Below are 23382 nucleotides of genomic sequence, written 5' to 3'. Positions count from 1 at the left end.
TTGAAAACCATTATCTTTACCTACGTCATCTTGTTTGAATTATTTATTGGATTTTTATTATTATTTTTTCTTTTTTTTTTCTATTATTGTTCAACAGAACTAAACTGACAAATAACTTTATTTTTGCATATTTATTGCATCAACGTTATCTTTGCAAAATCCACCCTTGTTTTATTTACAATGCCATCCAATGACTGCCACTACAGTCTGACGACTTACAGACACGCCATTCACACCAGAAAACAGGGAAGCCAACAGCAGGATCTGTTGGTAACCTCTTTAGGAATGAAGCTGAACGCTAAAAAGGCATCCACAACAATCTGGCAACCTCTGAAACTCTTTGCTTATTCACAGCTAACGTCACTGGTAAGAAGAGCAACGTTAAAGGAGAACGAGCACATTCCCAAGTATGAAAAAGTCCATAATTTTAAGGTAAGCTTTATCTTGTTTTCTGTACATTAAATTTGCTATTTAGAAATTTTTCTGTTTTTAAAGATATTTTCTTGGGAAAGTCTTTCCTGTTTCTATTTATTAAAGAGATGCTGTGTGCTATTACTCTAGGAAAAAATAGCCACCAAATAGCGCCCCCACCAAATGGAGTGGTTGTAAAGGGAACTGCACCTACAAGTAAAATGCTTTTTTAAAATAAAATTGTAGAAGCGTTTGCATTGATATATATTTTTTTACAACACCAATATGAAAATACCTGCTTTTTTTAGCTCAAAAATGCTGCGTAAGAAATGTTATCCGCAATTTTAGTTTTATAGCAAAACGCAATATCTATGATTTTATTATGGCTTTTATGTAGCACATAGTGTGGCCTTAAGGTATCTATGTTAAATACAATATATACCAAAACATTAAAGTGGCACAAAAGACAAAGTGTCAGCAAGTTGATATAATTTTGCTACAGCTGTTACTAGAGATAAAACAAACCTAAAGGGAACTGACCCCTTATTTTGATCTAAACTTAATTTTAAAGGCATACCTGGGCTACATGTTCTGTTACAGTATTCCAGATACCTCTGTCCTGGAGGATTTTTGAATGTGGCACATTGTTGTCTTTTGCCATTGTTTTCACATTTAAAGAAGTGTTCTTGCTAAATGCTGATGAACTTTAAAAAGAAAATACCTGTAACAAAAAAAAATTTAATTAGAAGAAAATCACCATAGAAACAGAACTGGCAAAACACTGGAAAATCTGCAAATCATACGATGTTGTAGGCTTTGACAGACCTGAAAGGCAAATTCGAATGTTCGTATTATAAATTCTATTTGTGCCCTCGCTGTACGATCTGTTATGATCGAAATAATAATGCTTGGCATTTTCTGCTTCCTATTACCGCTAATACGATGTCACTACTTAGTAGATAAAATATAATTTCGTTTGTTGCCAGTAGGCAACAAATGCTCATAAACCATTTTTTTTCAGGCATGAATTATTTCTTTGACACAAGACCAGTCTCCCCCATACAAACCCTCTTTGTAATTATCTGGGATAATGATTTTTGGGTCAATACATTCCTAGTCGGGCCATTCAGGACAAACAAGTACTTTTGTATGCAGATAAGCCAGATGGTGTGGTGGCCGCCCATGACTATTCTGAGGGATTAATGAAGTGCCCTTGTATCTTGCGATGAGATGTGGCACACCCAGTCACCGTTTAGGCAAGTTAAAAAGAAATGAAAATGACTTATTTACATAGGGACGATTAGATTATGCATAGTCACAGTTTACGGGTCAATCCCATCACGTTAAATTAGTAGCCACCCCACTGTCCCTGTATTGCGTGCCAGCGTCTTGTATTTGACTTTGGAAGTTTAATGCCAAACAAGACAAGAGCTGTCAACAGTTAACATTGAGCTGTGGTGGGACCCTACATTTGGGCTCTTTAATCATAACTTCATGATTTCCAACACATTTTATTATTTTCCAGACACAGGAACCTAAATTCTAGCTGCAACCAAGACTGCTTTTACATGTTTTAGGAGCAAATTCAGGACATATTTATATCTTCATTTTAAAGATTCCTGTACTAGTTTGAGGCAATCAAGTACTTTTTCAAACATTTTTTTTAAATAATTTTAGAGCTCAGTAATTTAAATTATTTGTAAAAATAGTTTTAATGTCTACATCTGCGTAAAAGGCTTGCTAAGATGGTGGTTCCCATGGCAGTTCTGTGTTTCTACAGATATCCAGTCTGTTCATTTCCTATCCCCCGATAAAAGGATCGCATACAATAAAAACACTGCCTCTTGAACAGATTATACTCTGATAATATTGCGATTTACATTTTATGTCATGGAGAGCTATAGAAATTTGCAGAAATGCGTCAGCTTCTGTCCGCTAGGCCTTGCTGTGTGTCCTTTTATATACAATTTCTGCCAAGCTCTTGACGTGGGTTTATTGTTCTCATGTCACCTTTTACTATTCTGACAGCCACAGGCTTTAATAATCAATGAATACCAACGCGTTTCTCATCCCTCTGGCAGTGAAGAGATTAAAAATATGCTGATGGCTGACGCACAAGGTCATCGAGTATGAATGCCTGCCGTGTAATCATATTTGCTTCTACGCATAGTCATGTATAGATTTCCGCAGCGCCTTACTACATATACTGAACAATACTTTCGCCCAAAGACATATAATCTAAGAACATAAATAACACATAGTTTTGCAATCACGTCCATCACAGGAAGACCTACCCTGAAGGTTGGGATGAGATGACTACATTTTGCGTTTCATCTCAGGGTCAACCTGCATTGATTTTTCAAAGTGCAAATGGTCTCATCCAATACATAATATTCACAATGTGAATCGGTGATTAATTGTTTCTCCCTCGTTCCACAGGTACATACTTTCAGGGGTCCTCATTGGTGTGAATACTGCGCCAACTTCATGTGGGGACTGATCGCACAGGGTGTGAAATGTGCAGGTATCTATGAATCCTTATTACATTTTCAATGCTGTAATCTCTATAATGTAGTTACTAGGTGTATGATGGCTATTTTAAGTGTTTTATAAATTAAACAAAGTTCAATTTTCTTAAAGATTTCTAAGAGCTAACCTCTACTTTGCTACGGAACTGTCAATTCTCATAAGGACTCTGTGACGATGGGAAGAGTCTAACTTCGATAATACAAGTTATCAACTACATGCAATATGATTCTAAGCAGCCTTTGACCGAGTTGAATTCTCACCCTTATATGCCTTTAATGCCTATGATAGCAGAGTGATCTGGTTAAATTTATGCATGGGGGGTTCTGCAGAATCCCGCTCATATGCATTTGCCCCTTACCTGCCCGACAGCTATTTTCTGCATAGGAGATGTCTTTTACTTAACCTGTTCAGCACCAGCTCTGTGGCCGGCTTCTAGTGAGATTTGTTATTTGTTCTTAGCCGGAATAAAAAAAAAAAATGAAACTGAATAAATGTTATTTCTTTGTATTTAAAATGATATATTAAAAAATATACTGTCACATATTGGCTCCTTAGTAGTTTTCTCTCTGTTACACACATGAGTCCTTTAGTAATGTCTTTCTAACAGAATTAGCCTCCAATGCAGAACAAAACAGATACCGTGAAACACATTCATTTTGTTGTAATCTCCGTGTTACCATTCACATAAAAGGTGACGTTATACTTTAGCACCTACGTTAAGTGGTTCCAGGATGGAAAGGAAATGAGTGACTTTATAAAAGATCAGACGAACCTGGCGAGACGCCTTGAGCCTTTAATCATCTCGCTCAGTGTAATGGTGCGAAACAAAAGCCAGTTTTACCGTTACTATCAAATTTTATATTTGAACCACAAAAACATCGCAATAAGAACAATTGACATAGCCGCATCGGTTCAAGGGAAGGATGGAGTCTTTAGTCCAGTTTCAGATTGAGGTCATTCCATCGGGGAAGAGATCTCTGCTGTCCCCTAAACCTCCATGGCTACAACTCTGTGTTGGCCCAATTAAATGTATCGCTTTTGATCAAAGACTCGCATAAAGATTACGCCTTGTTCGGTATCTTTGGGTGAGACATAAACGGATACATCGTTACCAGTTATGGTTTGTGACTAAATCATCGAAAAAGGCCATTGTGGAAGCTTTATCAATCATTTTTGAACTCCCTGATACCAGAATCCAAGCAACTACAGTGATATAAAGTGAATGTTTTTTTAAAAAACGTCCATTGCAAAGAGAATATTAGTTTCAGTTCAGCGTTGTGTTTTTGGGGAAAGGGCGTCTGTTGGAGATGCAGAATAGAATATTTGTTTTTCAATAACATTGTGTATGCTGGGGGTTTAAATACATAGAAAATCAGAGGGCCGGCGGGCTTGGACATATTTTCTATTACATAATCATTTAACGGCTTAAAATGTGGGCTTTTGTGCTTTAACCGGCTGGCCCTATGGCTGCTTTCACGCTGTATCTGTAAGTATATTGCAGAGACTCCAGTTATCAAATTCAGCCTTATTTGGGAATAATAAACAGAATTTCTCACTTGATTTAGCGGCAAAGCAAGAATAATGCATAAGTGTGTTCAGCTGTCTAGTGCGGCCGTTTCATTCTGTGTGGGTGGTCTTCTGATGTAAAGGGGTAGTCTAACGGTGACTAATAACGACATCTGCCATTATTCTCTTCTCATAGAGGAGAAATTTATGGGCTTTTATCGGCCCATTTAATTGAAGTAGTGCTAGCAGTTCCGTAACTTCACAACACCGATACTTCGTATTTTGCATGGGCCAAAAAGTTTGACATTTTTAATATTTTTATTATTATTTTTTTTATTTATGTTAATAGATGTCAAGTCTGGAGATTAAGTATTTTGAGGTCTGATAAATAATTTGCATTGTATTTTGCAACTAGTTTTTTGGCTTTAAATATGTGCTGAAATAGCTATCGGCCTTAAATAAGGGATATTTAGCATGGGTTAGACGGAGCGAGCATCATTTATGGATAGGACTGGAAAAATGTTCTCCGTGTATATATGCTAGAAGATTAAATATGAAATGTAGAAAGCGCAGAGTTTTTATTTTAAGATTTAGATTAATTTTAATTTATAGTACTTGCTTTTATTTAATCTCCATCTGCAATTCCTGGTTTAACCTCAGGTGTTCAGTGTGTTGATGTGGAAATTTTACAACTCCTCAATTTGCATTCATATAAATCTGTTCAGGTTCCATATTAGCCAGATATTTTCTTTTATCATGCTCCATTTATGACTGCTTTCAAGCGTCACTGAATTACTTGTATGGGGAGCCATTTAGCCAGGATATATATATATATATATATATATATATATATATATATATATATATATATATATATATATTATACACACACACCATGTTCAAAGGCCTTTTATTTCTACATGGTCTTCCTTAGATTATATATATGCTAAATGGCCTTTATATGATGATCCACATTTTTTTGGGCAGACTATAAGATTGAGATATTTTGTAATAGAGTCTAACGCACACAAATTCGGATTTGGTTGAAGAGAATTCACGTGCCGCTTCTGCAATGTTGGGTAGTTGAGGGCATAACACTTGGAACTGCTTGGTACGGTGCCTTTGGGCATATCTCTCTGACAGCTGGAAGTGTACCGAGGGACAGACGTGATGTTATTCCATCACTTGAGTCATGGAAAAAGTTGTCTGCTTGTTAGAACCATGTGAAGCATTTTGTTTTGCTTGAATTGATAAGTGTGTAAAGCGATGTTCTGTCTCCTGAATCTTTCAGTCTTCACCTGCACTGTGTGACAGCTTGTATTATATCTACACGCACTTCTTGGTATTAACCATTTACTGGAGCAGGATACTGGAAGACGTATCTTAACCCTGTACAAACCTCTGTACAACCTGTAAAAGCGTGCAAATTATTATTATTTATATGTTACAGATAATTCTAAACCATTTTTTCCTGCTTTAAGTCCTTACCTATATTAAGAAGGCTGATGAATGTGACTTTAAAATATTTCACAAGTTATGTTTTTTATACATATGGATTATTCAACAAAGAAATCCTTTTTCTCCTTGATGGTAAAAATTAAAACAAAGTCAAAACTCCCCAAAATACTTAAGGGTTCCAGGGGCCATTGCAAGTTCTAGAATACAGGGTAACTTTTTCATTATGGTTTGTAACTCCTAGCACAAGTCAGGTTATTTTGTTATATTGTAATATGTTTAAAAAAAGTACAAAAAAACAAATACCATGTCTATTTGTTTTGCAGATTGTGGTTTGAACGTTCATAAGCAGTGTTCCAAAATGGTTCCCAATGACTGTAAGCCGGACTTGAAACACGTCAAGAAAGTTTACAGCTGTGACCTCACCACGCTAGTAAAGGCGCACAACTCCAAACGGCCGATGGTGGTGGACATGTGCATACGAGAAATCGAGTCTAGAGGTAAGCCATTCTATAGCTCTGGACAACATTAAGAAACTAGAACGCCCATAATCTTCCTCCAGACAGGCATTCATATCATTTTGGGAGATACAATCCATTAACTGCCATTTAATATTGGTTTTCTGTATGCGATATAAAATATATAGAAAATTATAGTATAGTATGATAAGTATCTATTTTGTAATTTTGTAAATAAAAAATTACTTTTTTCAACAGGTCTACAGTCAGAAGGCTTGTACAGAATATCAGGATTTACTGACCTGATCGAAGACGCTAAAATGTCCTTTGATAGAGGTAATATCATCATTTAATGCCTTTCCTATATGTCTAGATTGTAGATTAAGAATAACAATAAATCACTTCTTACTATGTGAGTTTTTTAGGATGATATCCCATGTTATATTACGGTGATTTGTAATTTTCTCCTTTTTTATTTTGCCTTTTAATAGACAATGGGGCTTTAAAAGTATTTGTTTTTGCCACTTTTGAACACTTACTTAAATGTAAGGTATATTTCTGAATTATCCACTAGTTGTCTGTTCTTGCTTTTTTCTCCATTTTCTTCTAGTTATTTTAATATTTTTATAATTTAATATTTTTCCCATTCATTTATTTGAATGTTTATGGCTCATTAAACATGTTTCAATTTCCATAATATGACTTCTATTGAAACATTATTTACTGAAATAACTTGCTTTTACAGATGGGGAGAAAGCTGATATTTCAGTGAATGTATACGAAGATATCAACATTATAACTGGTGCCCTGAAACTGTACTTCAGAGAATTACCCATCCCACTCATCACATATGATGCTTATCCAAAGTTCCTAGATTCTGCAAGTAAGTTCCCGTGTTTGAGCGATACAGTATTTGCATAATAGAGATACAATACCTTTTTGTGAGTGATGGTGTTAGTTAAAGAACAAAAGCAGGTGTGCCTGTCTGCCACTTGGGTGATTTACATATCATTCGTTATTGGGTATTATATTCTGCAATAGGTTAGAATCACGCGTTGACCCAGAAACTGAGCGCATTTACAGAATACCCTCTGAAGTGTATAAATACCACTGTTTGATCTTTTTTATGCATTTTTGAATCTGCAGTTTAGTTAACGCCGTTCAAAACTTGTGCTAACGTCTTTAAAATAGTACATCAATTTATATACCTGCAACAAAGAGAAAAAGTAACATAATATAGGTGCCAGCAGCGATCAAGGGCATTTCTCTATACGTAGTATGTTCTGAGCAGAAAAGTTAGGTAGTGAATACATGGAAATTTCTCATTAGGGATACTTAACAATTGCTTAACAGTTTTAAGAATGCTAATAATACTATAACAGTTTTGTATTCTTTTCTTGACAGGCACCCTTTAAGTATAATAGTCATTTATTTAAGACAGAAAGCATTTTGGCCAGATTTGTAGTACACATTAAAGAACTAACAACAATAGCTTGTTCAGTATTCACCCTTTTTGTTTTTTGTTTTTTTTCTATTTTCCTAAATGTGTGTGTTTTTATTGCAGAGGCATTAGATCCAGACACACAGTTAGAAACTCTTCATGAAGCATTAAAGCAGCTACCTCCTGCACACTGTGAAACGCTACGATATCTCATGGGCCATCTAAAAAGGTATATTGTCATACAAGCATTGGATAGCCATATTCAGTGTTTTTATATTTTTAAGGCTGCCATTTTCAGATCTGTAAAGTTGTTTACGTAGAAATAAAAATAAAAGTCTCTAAATTAAATTGATACTTTTTATTAGGCTAATGTAGACCCATTGGAGACCTCCAAAAGCTAAATACTGCCACTCCATGGCTAAATGTCAGAAATGCTGTATTTTATTTAGTTGTTTTTATTTTTTTAGCCAGATTATTTTGTGTTAGAATGAGAAATTCTAAAGACAGCGTGACTGTACATTACCGTGAAAATGGCTCACAAGGTCAGAGCTTCTATAACCAACATGGTTTCCGCACAGTACGCTGTTTGATGTTCGTGATTCCTTTTAGCGTGAGCTAATCGGTGGCCATGTCTTAGCACAATAAGACCTTTCTGTTGGCGAATATCACAAGAGAGTATCATGCTTTGAAGCAGATGTAGGACTTTCTTTCATGTTATCTTCTGTTCTGCTGGAATGCCTACAGATAACCATTCTTTTTAGTGTATAGCAAGATGGATAATGAGCTGTAACTTTGTTTTCCTTGTAGGGTAACTCTTCATGAGAAGGACAACTTAATGAACGCAGAAAACCTTGGCATTGTGTTCGGACCGACTCTCATGCGTGCGCCAGAACAAGATGCCATGGCTGCGCTAAATGACATCCGTTATCAGAGACTGGTGGTGGAAATGCTTATAAAAAATGAGGACATTTTATTTTGAGACTGAAAGTTTAAAGGACACAACAGTGTTCTGCATATGAAGGATTGTTTTACAGGAGCGGAAGTAACCCTTTGTAGCTGGCTCGTTACTTTCTTAGGTGATTTCTGTGTGCACAGAACAAAAAATGAAGGAAGCTTATATAGTTTCAATTGTGGCAATCAGATTCTATAGTGGAAGCGGTAATATGAACTAGTTTAATTACTGCTCTGTGTTTACAGTGTAAGAAAATATTACAGTTGTTGCATGAGTCTCTCCGTTTTTGTCGGGGATTTCCTTAAAGAAAAAAAAAATCTAGCAAAGTCTTTTACTTTCTAAACAGATTGTGTTTGTAATTTAGCATGAGTTTCCCTGGTGTAAGAATGTTGTGATTTTTATTTTATGTTCAACATTAAGTGGATTTCGGTCATGAGCTGAGCTTATGAAGCACATGCTATGCTTAATAACATCTGTATTACTTGGTCAATGTTATTTGCTTTGTTTCGGTTCTTTTTGCACAGTTTTCATATCATTTGGTAAATTTGTTTGAAACAAATTTCATGTATTTCTCAAGAAGTTTTATTGACGCATTTGCTGTGGTTGCAGCTAAATCTGCATCTCAAAGGTTTTTTAATATTGTATTTTTGTATTTTTCATTTGGCATGCACATAATTTATTAAAATTAGGTTTTAACAAGTGTTTTCTGCTTACTGTTCTTATTCCATGCACCGTGTGTGATCTGAATATATGTGATGGATTGGGGGGGAAGTACTCATTAATTACGGCTACTTATTGAGTGATGCTTCCAGACAGTTTAGGAAAATGTGGGCTTATTTGCATTCTGTGATTTTCTTTTACCTGCTATCATCCATGACAGCCTTTTTAAAAAAAAATTTGATAAACATAAATGGAAAAGCATATCAGATATAGTTATAAATAAAGGATACAAAAAAGTCAGTGATTGCTGTACGCTGTTTGACGTTCAAAAGGTATGCAAAGATTCTGGTAAAAATTTAAAATGTATGTGAACCCTTTCAAATTACCTGGATTTCTGCATAGGTTGGTCATTAAATTTGATCTGATCTTCAACAACAATAGACAAACAGTCTGCGTCAGCTAATAACAAACGATTAAAAGTTTTCATGTGTTTGTGGAACATACCATGTAGACATTCACAGTCGGTTCAGAACGGTTTCTACTCTCCAAAAAAGTTGTCGTCTTGCAAAGTGCACAACATTCTCAATAAAGGAATCCTAGAGGACTTACAGAAATCTTTGGAACATTCTAACATCTCTATTGACAAGTCTACCATATGCAGAAGACCACCATGGAGGAATCCACTGCCACTGCAGCATGTCTGAAGTTTGCAAAAGAGCTTCTGGGTGTTCCACAGTGCTGCTGACATGATGAACCCAAACTTGAGTTATTTAGAAACACACAATGCTATGTGTGTGGGTAAAAAAGGCACAACACACCAGCATGAAAACATCATCCCAACCGTAAGGTATTATGAAGGGTGCATTGTGGTTTTGGGCTGCTTTGCTGTCTGAGCAGCGTACTATCATTGACAAAAAGCGAATTCACAAGTTTATCGATATCCTGCCGAAAAATGTAAGGCCATCTGTCCGCCAATTGAATCTCAACAGAAGGCAGGTAATGCAACAGGGCAATGACCTAAAACGCAGGAATAAATCACCTGCAGATGAAAATACACTCGTGAAATGGCTCAGTCAGAGTCCTGACACCAACCGTATTGAGGTGCTGCGGCATGACCTCAATAGTGCAATTCACACCAGACATCTCAAGAATATTGAAACAGTTTTGTAAAGAGGGAAGGTTCTAGAATTCCTTCCAAACACGCAGTCTTGCATGAAGGTCCAATGGGAGCAGACCATTTATTAGGATTACAATAAAGGGGTTACAGTTTTCAAACAGAAAGCTAAGTGATGCCCACTCCTTCACACCATTGGTATGTACCCCTAATACAGGTCATGATACCTTTGAGATATCAGGCCCCTTTGTAGGTCATTCCACCTCTCTTGATACAAGCCAGGATTTTTTGGTGTTAGCTTCTCCTTCACAGCTGCACAGGACATCTATCTGAGCCTCCTGCAGAGGCTGCGGATAGACTAGATACCTAACTTAGGAAATAAAGCAAAACTCAACAAAGAAGAAGCTCTCCATCCCCCAGCATCTAGTAAAGAACTCCCGCCAAGTTAGGATTCACACAAGGATGAATTTAAGAGGTGGTGTTCTTATTTATATTATATTATTTATATATATATGATCTCTCAAAAGTGGGCTGATCGTTTAGAAAGAAAGATTAAAACCATACACCTTTCTTTTCTGTTTTATTATGTTTTAAACCTATGCGGTATTTCCAGTTAAAAAGGGTAGGATTTGTTTTTAGTATTAAGCCATGCCTTATTATTTAAATTGCCTTATTAACAATTCTTATTGTTTACCATTTTCCACAAATATATTTAAATCTCCCTGTAATCCCAATATGTTTTCTATGCAAAACGCATCATTCAGAATCTTGGAGGAAACTGGTTAACCTGAGTCAAATACTTTTTGACTAACGTCCTACTAGCAACCTTTGTTTAAATAAACACCATTGTTATGAATGTTGGCGTTGCAATTCAGATTATACTGTGCTATGACCAAGCATACAAAATGATTATAAGCAAACATAATTGATACAAGTTTTATTTTTTTCTATCGACGATCAAAGCTCTAGCTAAAGTTTCCATGGAATTTTGCAGACTCTGGAGTTCTTAGGGTCCATGACAAAATCTAATCTCCATAGGGTACACATAGTCCAATACAGCCTTTAACTAATAAACATCTAAATGATTATAGTCGCACCTTTTCTGCTTAAAATGGATAACGCTCTGTTTTCAGGGTATGCTTTCAGTTCACATCACTTATTGCTCCGTTTTGTGTAAAATAGAATTTTCAGCTGTATCTACTCTTGCAAATATAATTACAAATTTATTGTCCGTTGCCGCTCTGTGCAGCGAGACCAATTTGTGCAAAATAATTATTTTCCCCAAGGAGTAAAACAACCAGAATGCAAATTTGTTTAACTTATGGAATCTCTTCAGGTATATGAACTTCCAGATGTGCGTATGACACTGAATTTGGGGCTCAATATGTAACAATACACTTTGTTTATGCACAGCTCTCTTCAGGTCCCGCCACAGCATTTCAATCGATTTAAGGTCTGGACTTTGGGCAATAGCAACACCTTGAGTCTTTTTTTTTTTTAGCCATTCTGTTGTAGATTTGTTGGTGTGCTTGGGATCATTGCCCTGTTGCATGGCCCGCTGTTGCTGTCAGACAGATGGCCTGACATTTGACTCTAGAATATGTTGGTATACAGAAGAGTTCATAATTTGCCTAAATGACTGCAAGATTCCAAGGTCCTGTGGCTGCAGAACAAGCCAAAATCATCACCCCTCCACCAGTATGCTTGACAGTTGGTATGAGGTGTTTGTGCTGAAATGCTGTGTTTGGTTTTCCCCAAACATGGAGCTATACATTATGGCCAAAAATACCTGTTCTGTTTTTTCCTAATTTTATTGTCATAAACTTTAACATTTTACATGCTAACCGAGGCCTGTAGAGTTTGAGATGTAACTTTTGTTTTTTTTCAATTTCTCTGAGCATTTCACGGTCTGACCTTGAGGTAAATTTGCTGGAACATCCACTACTGGGAAGATTGGCAACTGTCTTCAATGTTTACCACTTTTGAATAGTCTTTCTCACTGTAGAATGATGGACTTTAAATTGTTTGGCCTTATAACCCTTCCCAAATCGAAGGCAACATCAATTGCCTCTCTAAGGTGTCTTTTCTCCTTGGCATTGTGTTGACACACACCTGAATGCTCCAGACCAGCAAACTGCTAAAACTCCAGCTTTTATAGAGGTGGTCATACTTGGTTAAGATCAATTAATCAAGGGCACTTTATTAGCAGCACCTTTCTGCTACTTGGCATCTTAATTCCCATGGAAGCAATAAGAGTTCACACATGGCTTCTCAATTTTGGCTTTATTTTTGTTGAATACATCATGCCACAGTGTTCACCTGATGTTCTATTTACCTAACTCAAGACCTGCTAAGGAACAGATGATTGTTTTTATGTCCTGATGTGTAAAACCATAGAATTCAAAGCGGGCATATTTTCTCTTTCACACAACTGTATGTGAAAACTATTTATTTAACTTCATTAATACAGAAATGCAGTATACAATTTGACAGTTAGGGCTATAGATACCCTATGTCTCCCGCCTCAGGAGGCTAATAGATGGATCTTTGTCTTAGATCACAAAAGTAGTCACGACCATCATGATTGTGAAGAACAAATCGAACATTTTATTGTTGTAAAACATAGCCTTATATATCCACATAATTGCGTTAACACTGATAAACAGGTATATGTAGACAACCCAACCTTTAATCCCCTTTGGCTACTGAATATCCCCCTGGCAGCAATCCTATTGATGGGATTAGTTACACAATGGAGTTCCTACCTGTGCTATCTTTGTTTGGCAGCCAGGCTAGAGCCATCTCTGACTACCTTGGGGTCTTGTATGACAGGTCATTCTGTCACAATATGTCTCACCACACAGGAAATATATAATGGGCAAAACACACATGAATATTTGACAAATATGTTCCATGGTTCATGGTTCTTGGACAAATGTGTTCCATGGGTCATGGTTCTTGCCTGTTCAAAGGGCTCACAAAGAAATAACAAACTATCCAAAACTAAGACTTGAAGCCAGTTCTAGCTATGCTGATGCTAGGGCTAAAAAATATATACAAACAGCACCCACCCTATTCCCCCAAAATGGCAATTGGGTTCTTCCAAATGGATACTAAGTCCCTGAACAACATATCACTAAACTTATAAAATTATGCTGGACTAGGCAGAGATGCCAAAAGCTGTCAGTCAAAACCTCTACAAAATGTAGTTCATGGTTTTCCTGGCAAATATATAACAAAGGATTACCAAATAATTGTTCTGTGTGTTTTTCCTTTTGACATGATGTGTCAAACCGTGCCATTTAAAATATTAAAAGGTGAAATGTAAATAGGCCTATTGTACAAAGGTATTTGTACTCCATTAACGTAGTTTGTGAATGTATTTGACACATTGTTTCAAAAGAAAAAACACAGAACAATTCTTTCAAGTCAATTCAATTGAAAAATGATGTTTTGACAAACCACATAAGACTGCAACAGAAACATACAAGACATGTTTCCTATCATCATATAATCTAAACCCAACATCAGACTTCTCCAATGGCACCCGTAGTGACAGGGACAACCTTACACTGAACTTTTTTCTTATTTCTTCCTTTCATTTCATTTATTTTCATTAAAGAGGAAATTGTGAAAACAACAGTTGCTTCTATTGACTAAGCTGGACTTGAGACGCATGCCCTCACATTATAACACTCACAGAAAAACTCACAGATTCACTATTCTGCAAGCTGTTGGCTCATACATGCTCATACATTTTGTAACTTACAGACGAGGGCATGCACATTCCATATAAACGCACATGTCTTCATCTGAAACAAAAATATCCCCACAACACACAATAAAATAAATAAATTAAACAAAATATTTTGTTATTAAAAATAATAGTTGCCAGGCCTTTTATCAATCGATGTCCTAAAAATGGCCCCCATCCCCCCATAATAATATAATAATAAACTTAAGAAGAACTGCAAAAGAGATGTTGGAGGTTTTCTAACCCCCCACACTCATAGGCGCAAATGTGTCTAAAGTCCAAACTCAATTCCAACAGGGGGGTCTATGCCTCTCAGAGAGTCAGTTTAAATAATATTTCACTCCCTAAAAAGGGTATAGGGAGAGGGCAGGATACGGAGAAATATAAAGATGAGCTCCTGTTTTATTATATTTCATGGTTAATGAGATGAGTTAAGGCTTAAGTCCAGTTGAGTTGAGATACTAACCGAATTTCCCGTTAATCTGGGTTGAAATGAATTGGTTGCTCCATGTTCTTGACGTCAGAATGAGTCTCGTGTCCGGCTATGCTGGCTTTCTGTGTGTATGCCTCCCTTCTTTTTGATGTGTTCATTTATCATTCTGAAGACTGTCAATAACAACATGTGATTAATTTATAAATAGGTTAGCCAAACAGTTACCCTTTACAAAATTAGTAAAAACTGCATCTTGTGATTTGTATTTACGCATACAAATTCTTTTCTCTTTGAAGCAGATATTATGTTACTTATATGTGACAAATTCTATACATACTGTTCTATTTATGAAACAGGGGGATTTCTTTGTATTTGTGCGCCTGTTTTGCGCAGATTAAATAATTAAGACCCCGTGTTAATGTCAGTATGAGACCCCAACTTCCAGAGGGTAAACAGGTTATAGATGTAAACTAATTAAAACAATTAAAACCCCTAAACCTTAAACATTTTACTCATAAACTGACCCACTGACTCTATACTGTCCTTTGTGACACCGCACTTTAAACAATGTCTCTATACCGTCTTTTGTGACACCGCACTTTAAACAATGTCTCTATACTGTCCTTTGTGACACCGCACTTTAAACAATGTCTCTATACTGTCCTTTGTGACACCGCACTTTAAACAATGACTCTATACTGTCCTTTGTGACACCGCACTTTAAACAATGTCTCTATACTGTCCTTTGTGACACCGCACTTTAAACAATGTCTCTATACTGTCCTTTGTGACACCGCACTTTAAACAATGACTCTATACTGTCCTTTGTGACACCGCACTTTAAACAATGTCTCTATACTGTCCTTTGTGACACCGCACTTTAAACAATGACTCCATACTGTCCTTTGTGACACTGCACTTTAAACAATGACTCTATACTGTCCTTTGTGACACCGCACTTTAAACAATGACTCTATACTGTCCTTTGTGACACTGCACTTTAAACAATGACTCTATACTGTCCTTTGTGACACCGCACTTTAAACAATGACTCCATACTGTCCTTTGTGACACCGCACTTTTTTTCTTCCTCCCTCCCTGTTCTCCCTTTCAACTCCCCTCCCTAAATTCAGAATTGAAGATCTCTGACATCCAAGAAGACTATATAATGCTTTCCTGTGGGCAAACAAGACGGTAAATATTGTATACTCTTCTGGGTATTTACCGGGAAATAAAGACATTGGGTAATGGGGGGAAAATAGAAATTTCTAGTTATGGTTAGGAACAGATAATACTCAGATTTCAGTACCCTTCTGATATATTTTTTCATTTATGTATTTATTAACAGTGGGGTATTTTATATACAAGGTTAAACGATCGTGTGTTTGGGGTGACTGCTTTGTGTAAGTTAGATGGTGCTAAAATTGCTTGTTTATAGAATCTATTTCTTTGTAGGTTTGATTTTGTGCAGCAATAATTTTCCTTCCTTGTTAACCACAGTACGTTAAGCATTTGGGTAAAAAAGTTTTGTTTTTGTATGCCTCTTTTGTCTGTTTGTGTAGATAGTTTGCACTGGCTCATGTTCTTTTTTCACAATTTCTATCTTATGGGTATAATGTACACGCTACCCTGGCCAAAATCATAGTTTGGTACTCAGAGGTTCTTGTTCTTCCCAACTTTTTTACATGCTTGATGAATTGTATCTGTATGGAAATAAAGGATAATCCAATTCTAGCAGAAGGCATTTAGGGACAAATAAAACATATGAGCAGTATTTATATAAAGTTGCCAGAAGTCCAGTAAGCCAGCCAGCTTGACATTACTGAACATTTGCCTTCTCCATTCTAAATCACAAATATGGAAATATTCAAGTGGGTGTTATTTTGGTTTTATACAGTGGCAGGCGCATGTCCTCCGAGGTTATTAAATGATGATCTAACGATCCTACACAGGTATCATTTCTACACTGTGTTGAAATTATTGTCTTCATTTGTCATTCTTTTCTCTTTTTTTTGGTTAGGTAAAGATGTTGCGCAATCTTGTTCTGTTAACTTTAGTCTTTAGTGATGGACTTACAGCCTCATGCGGTAAGTGAAATGTACAATGAACTAGACATGGATCCAGTACCCAAGAAACCCACTCTTAAATGTAATCTGTTTTAAAATGGAAAGACCAGCTTGGCTCATGCATGGACAGCCAGGATGGAGAATGTCTTGGCCCCTTTCCCAACATCTAGTGAGCTGTCAGTCATGTTAGTGAGACATAAAAGAACAATTATATATAAAGTGCAGACGCCAATTATTTTAATGTGGTCCCACTGTACAATTTTTAAATGCATGCCTGCTTAAAGAGTTGTTCTGGTCTCTACTCCAACCAACACTGTGTATAGGAGTAAATAACTTAAATATATATGGTATTTTAATTACTTGGATTCTAAAGAGTGAGCTGATAACCCTACAGCAATCCCCATATGCTATAATGGTTTTCATACAATGAAATGTTCTCCTAGACCTTGCTTCAACTCAGGAGAAGAAGTTAAACATCCTGAATTTACTGGCATGTTGGGATGAAAACAGTAATCGCGTCAGCTCAGACTATTGCTCTAACAATGGAGTTAATGACTACAGATACAGAAGCTGCGCGGAAATCAAGCAATCCAACACAAACGCCAGGGGTGAGTAACACAACCCCAAGTGCGGTACAGGAGAGAGCTAACACACCTGCCTTGTAACGTGTGCACGGTTACTGCAGTTTTACATCATTCATTAACCTCTATTTATTAGTGCACATTGTTCATTGTCTGAGACTTCTTAACATTATAAAGATTGTGTGTTTTTTAACTCTTTATTGTTAGATTTGTGTTTTGGAATATTTGATGATTCAGCAGCTTGGGATATAGGAAAACATGCTTTTCCTGCAGCCTGGGGATGTGACACATGGAGATGTTTTCCATAATCTCATTCGATCCGATTTTATTGTTAATCTTTCACATGCTAGATAACATTGTATATTTGTTTGAGCTTTTAGCACATGATCATCTTTCGGCAGTCACAAGCTTTGAGAACTTAAAATAACCATAACAAGTGTTGGCATTTCATAAATAAGCACCAGCAGACTGTCTATTTTTTTTAAGAAAAACATCTGATCATAATACTCCTTGTTTTACAGATGGGATTTACACTTTGACAAGTGGTGATGGTATATCCTACCAGGCGTTCTGTGACATGACAACTGATGGAGGCGGCTGGACTTTGGTAGCCAGTATTCATGAGAACAACATGTTTGGAAAATGTACTATTGGAGATCGCTGGTCAAGCCAACAGGGGAACAACCCAAATAATCCAGAAGGAGATGGTAACTGGGCAAATTATAACACCTTTGGGTTACCTGATGGAGCAACTAGTGATGACTACAAGGTACCAAATGTTCAATACATCAAGGACAGATACACTAAAAAGGGAGAAGCTTCATGAGGTAGAGGCAACAATCCAGTCCCAATGTTAGTTTTTCAAAGTACCTAAAAAATCTAAACATGTCACATGCACACGTTAGTTTCCTTTTTAAAATGTTTACATTAAAACACAGGCATTGCATACATTGTATAGATAAAGCTTAAATGGTAATTTCCTAAACTTCAATATTACATAAAAAGAAAAGCTTCTGGCTAAATGTGGGTTATACAAGTATTTTCATTTTTCACATTACCAGAATCCAGGCTATTATGATATCTCAGCTAAAGATGTGGAATTGTGGCATGTGCCAAACAAGACTCCAATGTCTCAATGGAGGGAGTCCTCTCTTCTAAGATATCGCACACAGACAGGCTTCCTCTTGGCTGAGGGAGGTAACCTCTTCAACCTCTACAAGGTAATAGTGAAATAGCACTGGTTTTACTTTATTTCTATTTCAGCATTTTACCTTCATTGTATTTAGGATGGACAGTTGGTAGGGCTCTGTGAATGCTTTCCTCACCGAGTCTCCTAAAATGCTAATACATGCCCTTGTGATAAGCTTTCCAATCCATTCGGAACACCTCTGCCACCCTCTACTGGCTCCTCATGCCCTCCACAATTAAATTTAAACTCATGTCCCTTACCCACACTGAACCTCCAGACACCTCTGCTCTCGTCTCCTAGTCGTCTCCTATCCACTCTCCTCACTCTTCCCATCCCTGTTCTACTATTACCACTTTCCTTCACTAGTGTATTTCACCTGTGCTGTACCAATTCTACAATCTATCCTCCCAATACCTGCATCCTGGAACCAATCTGTCCGCCCAACCTTCATGATCTCTGTTAATGTTCTTGTCAGTTTTAATATTATTGTTCATACTCACCCCTAGTAATAGTTATTGGGAATGTACTAGACCTCATTGCAATTTAATAAAGAGTAAATAGTTAATAAATCAAGAAACCTTTTTAGAAAATATTTCACTGGTATCCTATAAGATCCATTTAAAAGTCTTCTATATCAAGGCGTTTATATGTAAAGATCTTAAATTATTTCTAGTTTATATAGCTAATCAAAACCTTGCATGTTTGGGGATTATAGTGCCTTTTTAACAGATAATAATGAAGCTACAAACACTTTTTTGGTTGAATGCATGTGCCATGACTCTGCACCATAATCTCTTAGCATAACTTTTATTATCATAAAAATAATAACTCATGATTTTTCTAGAAATATCCTGTGAAATATAATGTTGGCACCTGCCTTACAAACAATGGACCGGCCATACCAGTTGTGTATGATTTTGGCAATGCGGAGAAGACAGCCAATTACTACTCACCAAGTGGCAGAAGTAAGACATTTGTATATAAAATTGCATTCATTTGTGGGGAACTTGGATGCCAAGCAATGTGTGGTTAGTAGGTTTTTGGTAATTGGAGCAAAAGAACAGGATAAATTACACAAAGTTTACAATGTTTCCCTGTGCGATTTATCTGCTGTAAATTCCGTGTCCCCTCCAGCTGAGTGTCGCTTCTCATCGGCAGACTCGGCACTGAGGGGTGGTAGTAGCTGCCATCAGAAGGACAGGAGGGCAGGGTATTATCCCAAATACAGATGCATTTTCTATTTTTGTGACAATATGTTCTTTGCGTAAGAGGGTTAAAGCCATTTGCAGTACATTTACATGATTAGGTCATGCTGTGCATCACGTGTGACTCAATCAATGCCATGTTCCAATCTCCAAGAGCCCCCCAAGAGCAGAGGATCATAATTAAGTGAACATTCATGTCAAACACAGAGACAAATGATAAAGCTGTTATTTGTATGACTTTTTTGTGACAAATATTGCATAAATTATATTTAAAACCATAGAAGAGTCTAGAGCGGGCCTCTTCATATTCTGCAATGATTTAACGAGGATGAGCCTTCCAATTAGTCCATTTCTTACTCATGTATGATACCTGAGATTTCCACTGAAATTCAGGAGACTCAACTGAGTATATCTGATGATCACTCACGTCAAGTTATGTTTTAAGCAAGTAGAATCAGAAACATTTGATGCTTTGTAACTGTCCATTAAAGCGTTAACATGTTTAAGGTTCAAAAGTCATTTAAAAAGTCTTCCAGTTTGATAATCATGATGATGACAAGATAATCATCTAGCGTTTTGTGCATTGATGGGTCACTTCTTGTGCTTGTATGGAATTGGTAGCAACCCAGAAAATGCATTCCCTACAATAATTACTTTGTGATAAGTAGACAAAAAAGAGATAAGTATGCAAAACTTTTTCCATTGTCACTTGATAAATAAATCCAGAAACAAACATTTCTGTAAGTAGTAAGCTGGGTGTTATTCAAGATTCCAGAGCTTAACCTTCCATTGATTAACCCTGTAAATGCCCAACGCAGACTCTTTTCTAAATCGATTACTAGCAGTTTTAAATGGAAACTCTTGCAAGCACAGCTTTTACCAGAACTAAATTCATTTGTAGAAATATCGCGTTTGCTTTTCGATTGTTAATTAATGTAAATGTTTTGGAGATATTTAGTTTAAAAAAATCCCTCTAATGGAAGCTAAGATGGCAGCCTGTGGCAGAGCAATCATCCTGGGAACGGGAAGATGATATAGCTGCTCCCGTGGAATACACATAAGGGATGTTTTATATACTTATTATTTCATTCTTTAACTGTAACATGTAGGACTTTGGGATAAATAATAGGTGTATACATTTTGTAACACAAAATTGGTTATTTAAGGATAAGTATTTCAGAAACTCTAAAACCGTGTAACTGTTTCCTTTAGGTGAGTTTGTTGCTGGCTTTGTTCAGTTCCGGGTATTTAATTATGAAAAGGCAGCGCTCGCTCTGTGCCCTGGGATAAAGGTGACTGGTTGCAACACAGAGCAGGTACGGAGATCTTTGTAATTCTCTCCATGCTGGGCGTGTTGGGAGACTCCTGCGTGTAAATCATTTCCTACGGCACATTTGTAATGACCTTGCGGGTGGATAGCGCAGTCCAGGACCTTACACATCTTTCAGGTCCAGGGATTGATCTATTATAATGCAGACAACATCTTAGTGCAGACCATTTCAGAGGAACAATAATGGGTCTCCAGCAACTGTTTTGACCACCACTGCTTTTCCCAATATCTCCAGTCTCCTTTTTATTTCTCTTCATTTTCATTTTGCCTTCCTTCTCTTTATCTCTTTTCTCCCTACCTCTCCTCGTTCTCTTTTATCTCTCCCTCTTTTTTTGATATCCCCTTTCTATCTCTCCTCTTTTTCTATATCTCATTACTCCTCCTATTTTCACTTAATCTCTCTCTTATTCCTCTGCTTTATGTCTACCTCTCATCTTTCTCACAATCTATCTCCTTTCTCCCACCTCTCACAATCTATCTCCTTTCTCCCACCTCTCATTATCTATCTCCTTATCTCTTTCCTTATTCATTATCAATCCTTTTTTCAATATTGTTCCCCCTTTTCCCCATCCCTTTTCTCATTACTCTCCATTCCCACTATCTCTCTCCTTTCTATCCTTCTCTCTATCTCTCCCCTTTCTCTATCTCATTATCTCTCCCCTATATATTCCTCTTTATCTCTACATTTTTTTCTGTCTATTCTGTCTCTCCCCATCACTTACTTTTTTCCCTTTCTGAAGTCCTTCTTCTTGCAGACCTTCATCATGGCACACCCAACCTCATTGCAGAGTGCTGGGATATGACGTCATATTCCCGTGCTCTGTAATGAGGTCAGACGCAACATGATGACTCGTCAGCAGCATCGCAAGGAAGAAAATTATATGAAAGATGTTTGTACAGATAAGTTTCCTAGAAGAAAACTCTGCCTTATGTTCTGTGCAGCAAAATGTGCTACTTCATGAAATACACGTGGCTGAGTTCTTTTCTTTTTTTCTGTAAATAAATAATATTTGTAACAGTTACTTTCTTCTCTATGCATTTATATCCTTCTGTAGTGTAGTGTAATTGGATACCTAATTTTCTGGGTTCTATATGTGTTTGGCTTCCAGCATTGCTTTGGAGGAGGAGGCTACATTCCTCAGGGAGACCCCAAGCAGTGTGGAGACTTTGCAGCCATTGACTGGGATGGTTATGGGACACACACCGGATGGAGTTCCAGTAAAGCAATTACGGAAGCTGCCGTGCTGATCTTTTACCGCTAACATTATTGTATTGCTTCAAAATAGGTGTTCTTGAATGAACCAATCAGTGAATATTTGTCTCCCTGCTAGAGGGTAACAATGACATGTCATGATAACGAATAAATATTGATATCAGAAAAGTTGTGTGGTTTGTTGTAGACTCAAGGATGTAGAGTAGCACATAGTAAGAAAAGAGATATAAAGGGCCATCAACTGTAATTGGGATCCTGGCCTTACCTTGCGTCATCATCCAAAATATTATCACTAGAAATAAACATCAGCTGGTCACCACAAAGGTCCGGGCCTCTCTTGGTTTTACCAGGGAGGGAAGGTAGGGGTTGCATATCCCTTTGAGGAGTGCGGTCACAGAGGAAAAAGACTGAAGACTTGGTGTTCCTCTGTGGCTTTACAAAGGCACTGACACCGTCACCAACTTTCCTGATGTGGTTAAACAATGACAATTGGTAGGCTCCAATTCAAGGAAATTAAACTCATCTCAATAATTTTATACCCGCATGCCGTAGACATGTCCAATAGCACTAATGATATCTCGCTGATGAGCTTCACTGAAAGTTCTATCTTGGTGTATAGCCAGTCTGTATTTTTTGGTCACCACCTATCTTGTCTTTGTTTGCTTCCATTTATTTAACTGTAATTAAGCATGCACAAAACAAGTGGCCTATATATATGTAGTTATATATAATACAAGTTATCTATCCAGCTTCTGTGCACAGCTGTCCTCCTTGGTAGTTGTGGGAAGAGGAAGGCGGTTCTGATACTTTACAGATCTCTGGTCAGACCTCACCTAGAGTATTGTGTTCTGTTCTGGAGACCCCATTCATGTTTTGGAAAGAGTTCAGGGGAAGGCTACAAAAATTGGTGAATGGTTTTCAGCATACAAATTATCAGAATAGACTAATTGATCTCAATATGTATAGATTGAAAGAAAGAAGAGAAATAGGAGATGTGATAGAAACATTTAAATATTTAAGGGGATTTAACAAAATACAGGAGGAAGGTTTAGTTCACAGGAGGATAAATGGTAGAACAAGAGGCC

The 23382-nt window shown here is 37.0% G+C and overlaps 2 protein-coding genes across 3 annotated transcripts in view; both read left to right on the top strand.

The window, feature by feature from the left end:
- The window catches only part of LOC149285977 (N-chimaerin-like), a 40047-nt gene extending 31268 nt beyond the window's left edge, over positions 1–8779 (top strand). Inside the window, exons 7-13 of one of the 2 annotated variants that reach the window (XM_089494638.1) lie at positions 355–432; positions 2851–2935; positions 6228–6401; positions 6618–6695; positions 7105–7242; positions 7924–8029; positions 8608–8779. In XM_089494638.1, the coding sequence (XP_089350764.1) occupies positions 355–432; positions 2851–2935; positions 6228–6401; positions 6618–6695; positions 7105–7242; positions 7924–8029; positions 8608–8779 (831 nt within the window). The remainder of the gene's footprint in view (positions 1–354; positions 433–2850; positions 2936–6227; positions 6402–6617; positions 6696–7104; positions 7243–7923; positions 8030–8607) is intronic. The other variant, XM_089494639.1, reaches the window with a different exon arrangement.
- A 1485-nt stretch (positions 8780–10264) lies between these two features.
- LOC149285976 (intelectin-1-like) lies at positions 10265–22346 on the top strand. Its single transcript, XM_089494676.1, has 8 exons — positions 10265–10513; positions 16734–16800; positions 17223–17387; positions 17882–18129; positions 18422–18580; positions 19394–19514; positions 20967–21070; positions 22194–22346. Exons 1-8 carry the CDS (start codon positions 10265–10267, stop codon positions 22344–22346), a joined length of 1266 nt encoding a protein of 421 aa, XP_089350802.1.
- The last annotated feature ends 1036 nt before the right edge of the window (positions 22347–23382 follow it).

Source organism: Sceloporus occidentalis, unplaced genomic scaffold (genome assembly GCF_023333645.1).
Source record: "Sceloporus occidentalis isolate IW3139 unplaced genomic scaffold, rSceOcc1.0.p SCAF_74, whole genome shotgun sequence".
Taxonomy (NCBI): domain Eukaryota; kingdom Metazoa; phylum Chordata; class Lepidosauria; order Squamata; family Phrynosomatidae; genus Sceloporus; species Sceloporus occidentalis.
The sequence above is the reverse complement of the archived record's forward strand: the minus strand, read 5'-3'. Positions and strand labels throughout refer to the sequence as shown.

Coding starts and splice junctions, on each gene's coding strand:
- LOC149285976 (XM_089494676.1), top strand. CDS start 10,265: ATGAAGGGTGCATTGTGGTTTTGGGCTGCTTTGCTGTCTGAGCAGCGT. Junction 17,388..17,881: donor ATCCAACACAAACGCCAGGG/GTGAGTAACACA, acceptor CTTGTTTTACAG/ATGGGATTTACACTTTGACA. Junction 18,581..19,393: donor ACCTCTTCAACCTCTACAAG/GTAATAGTGAAA, acceptor TGATTTTTCTAG/AAATATCCTGTGAAATATAA.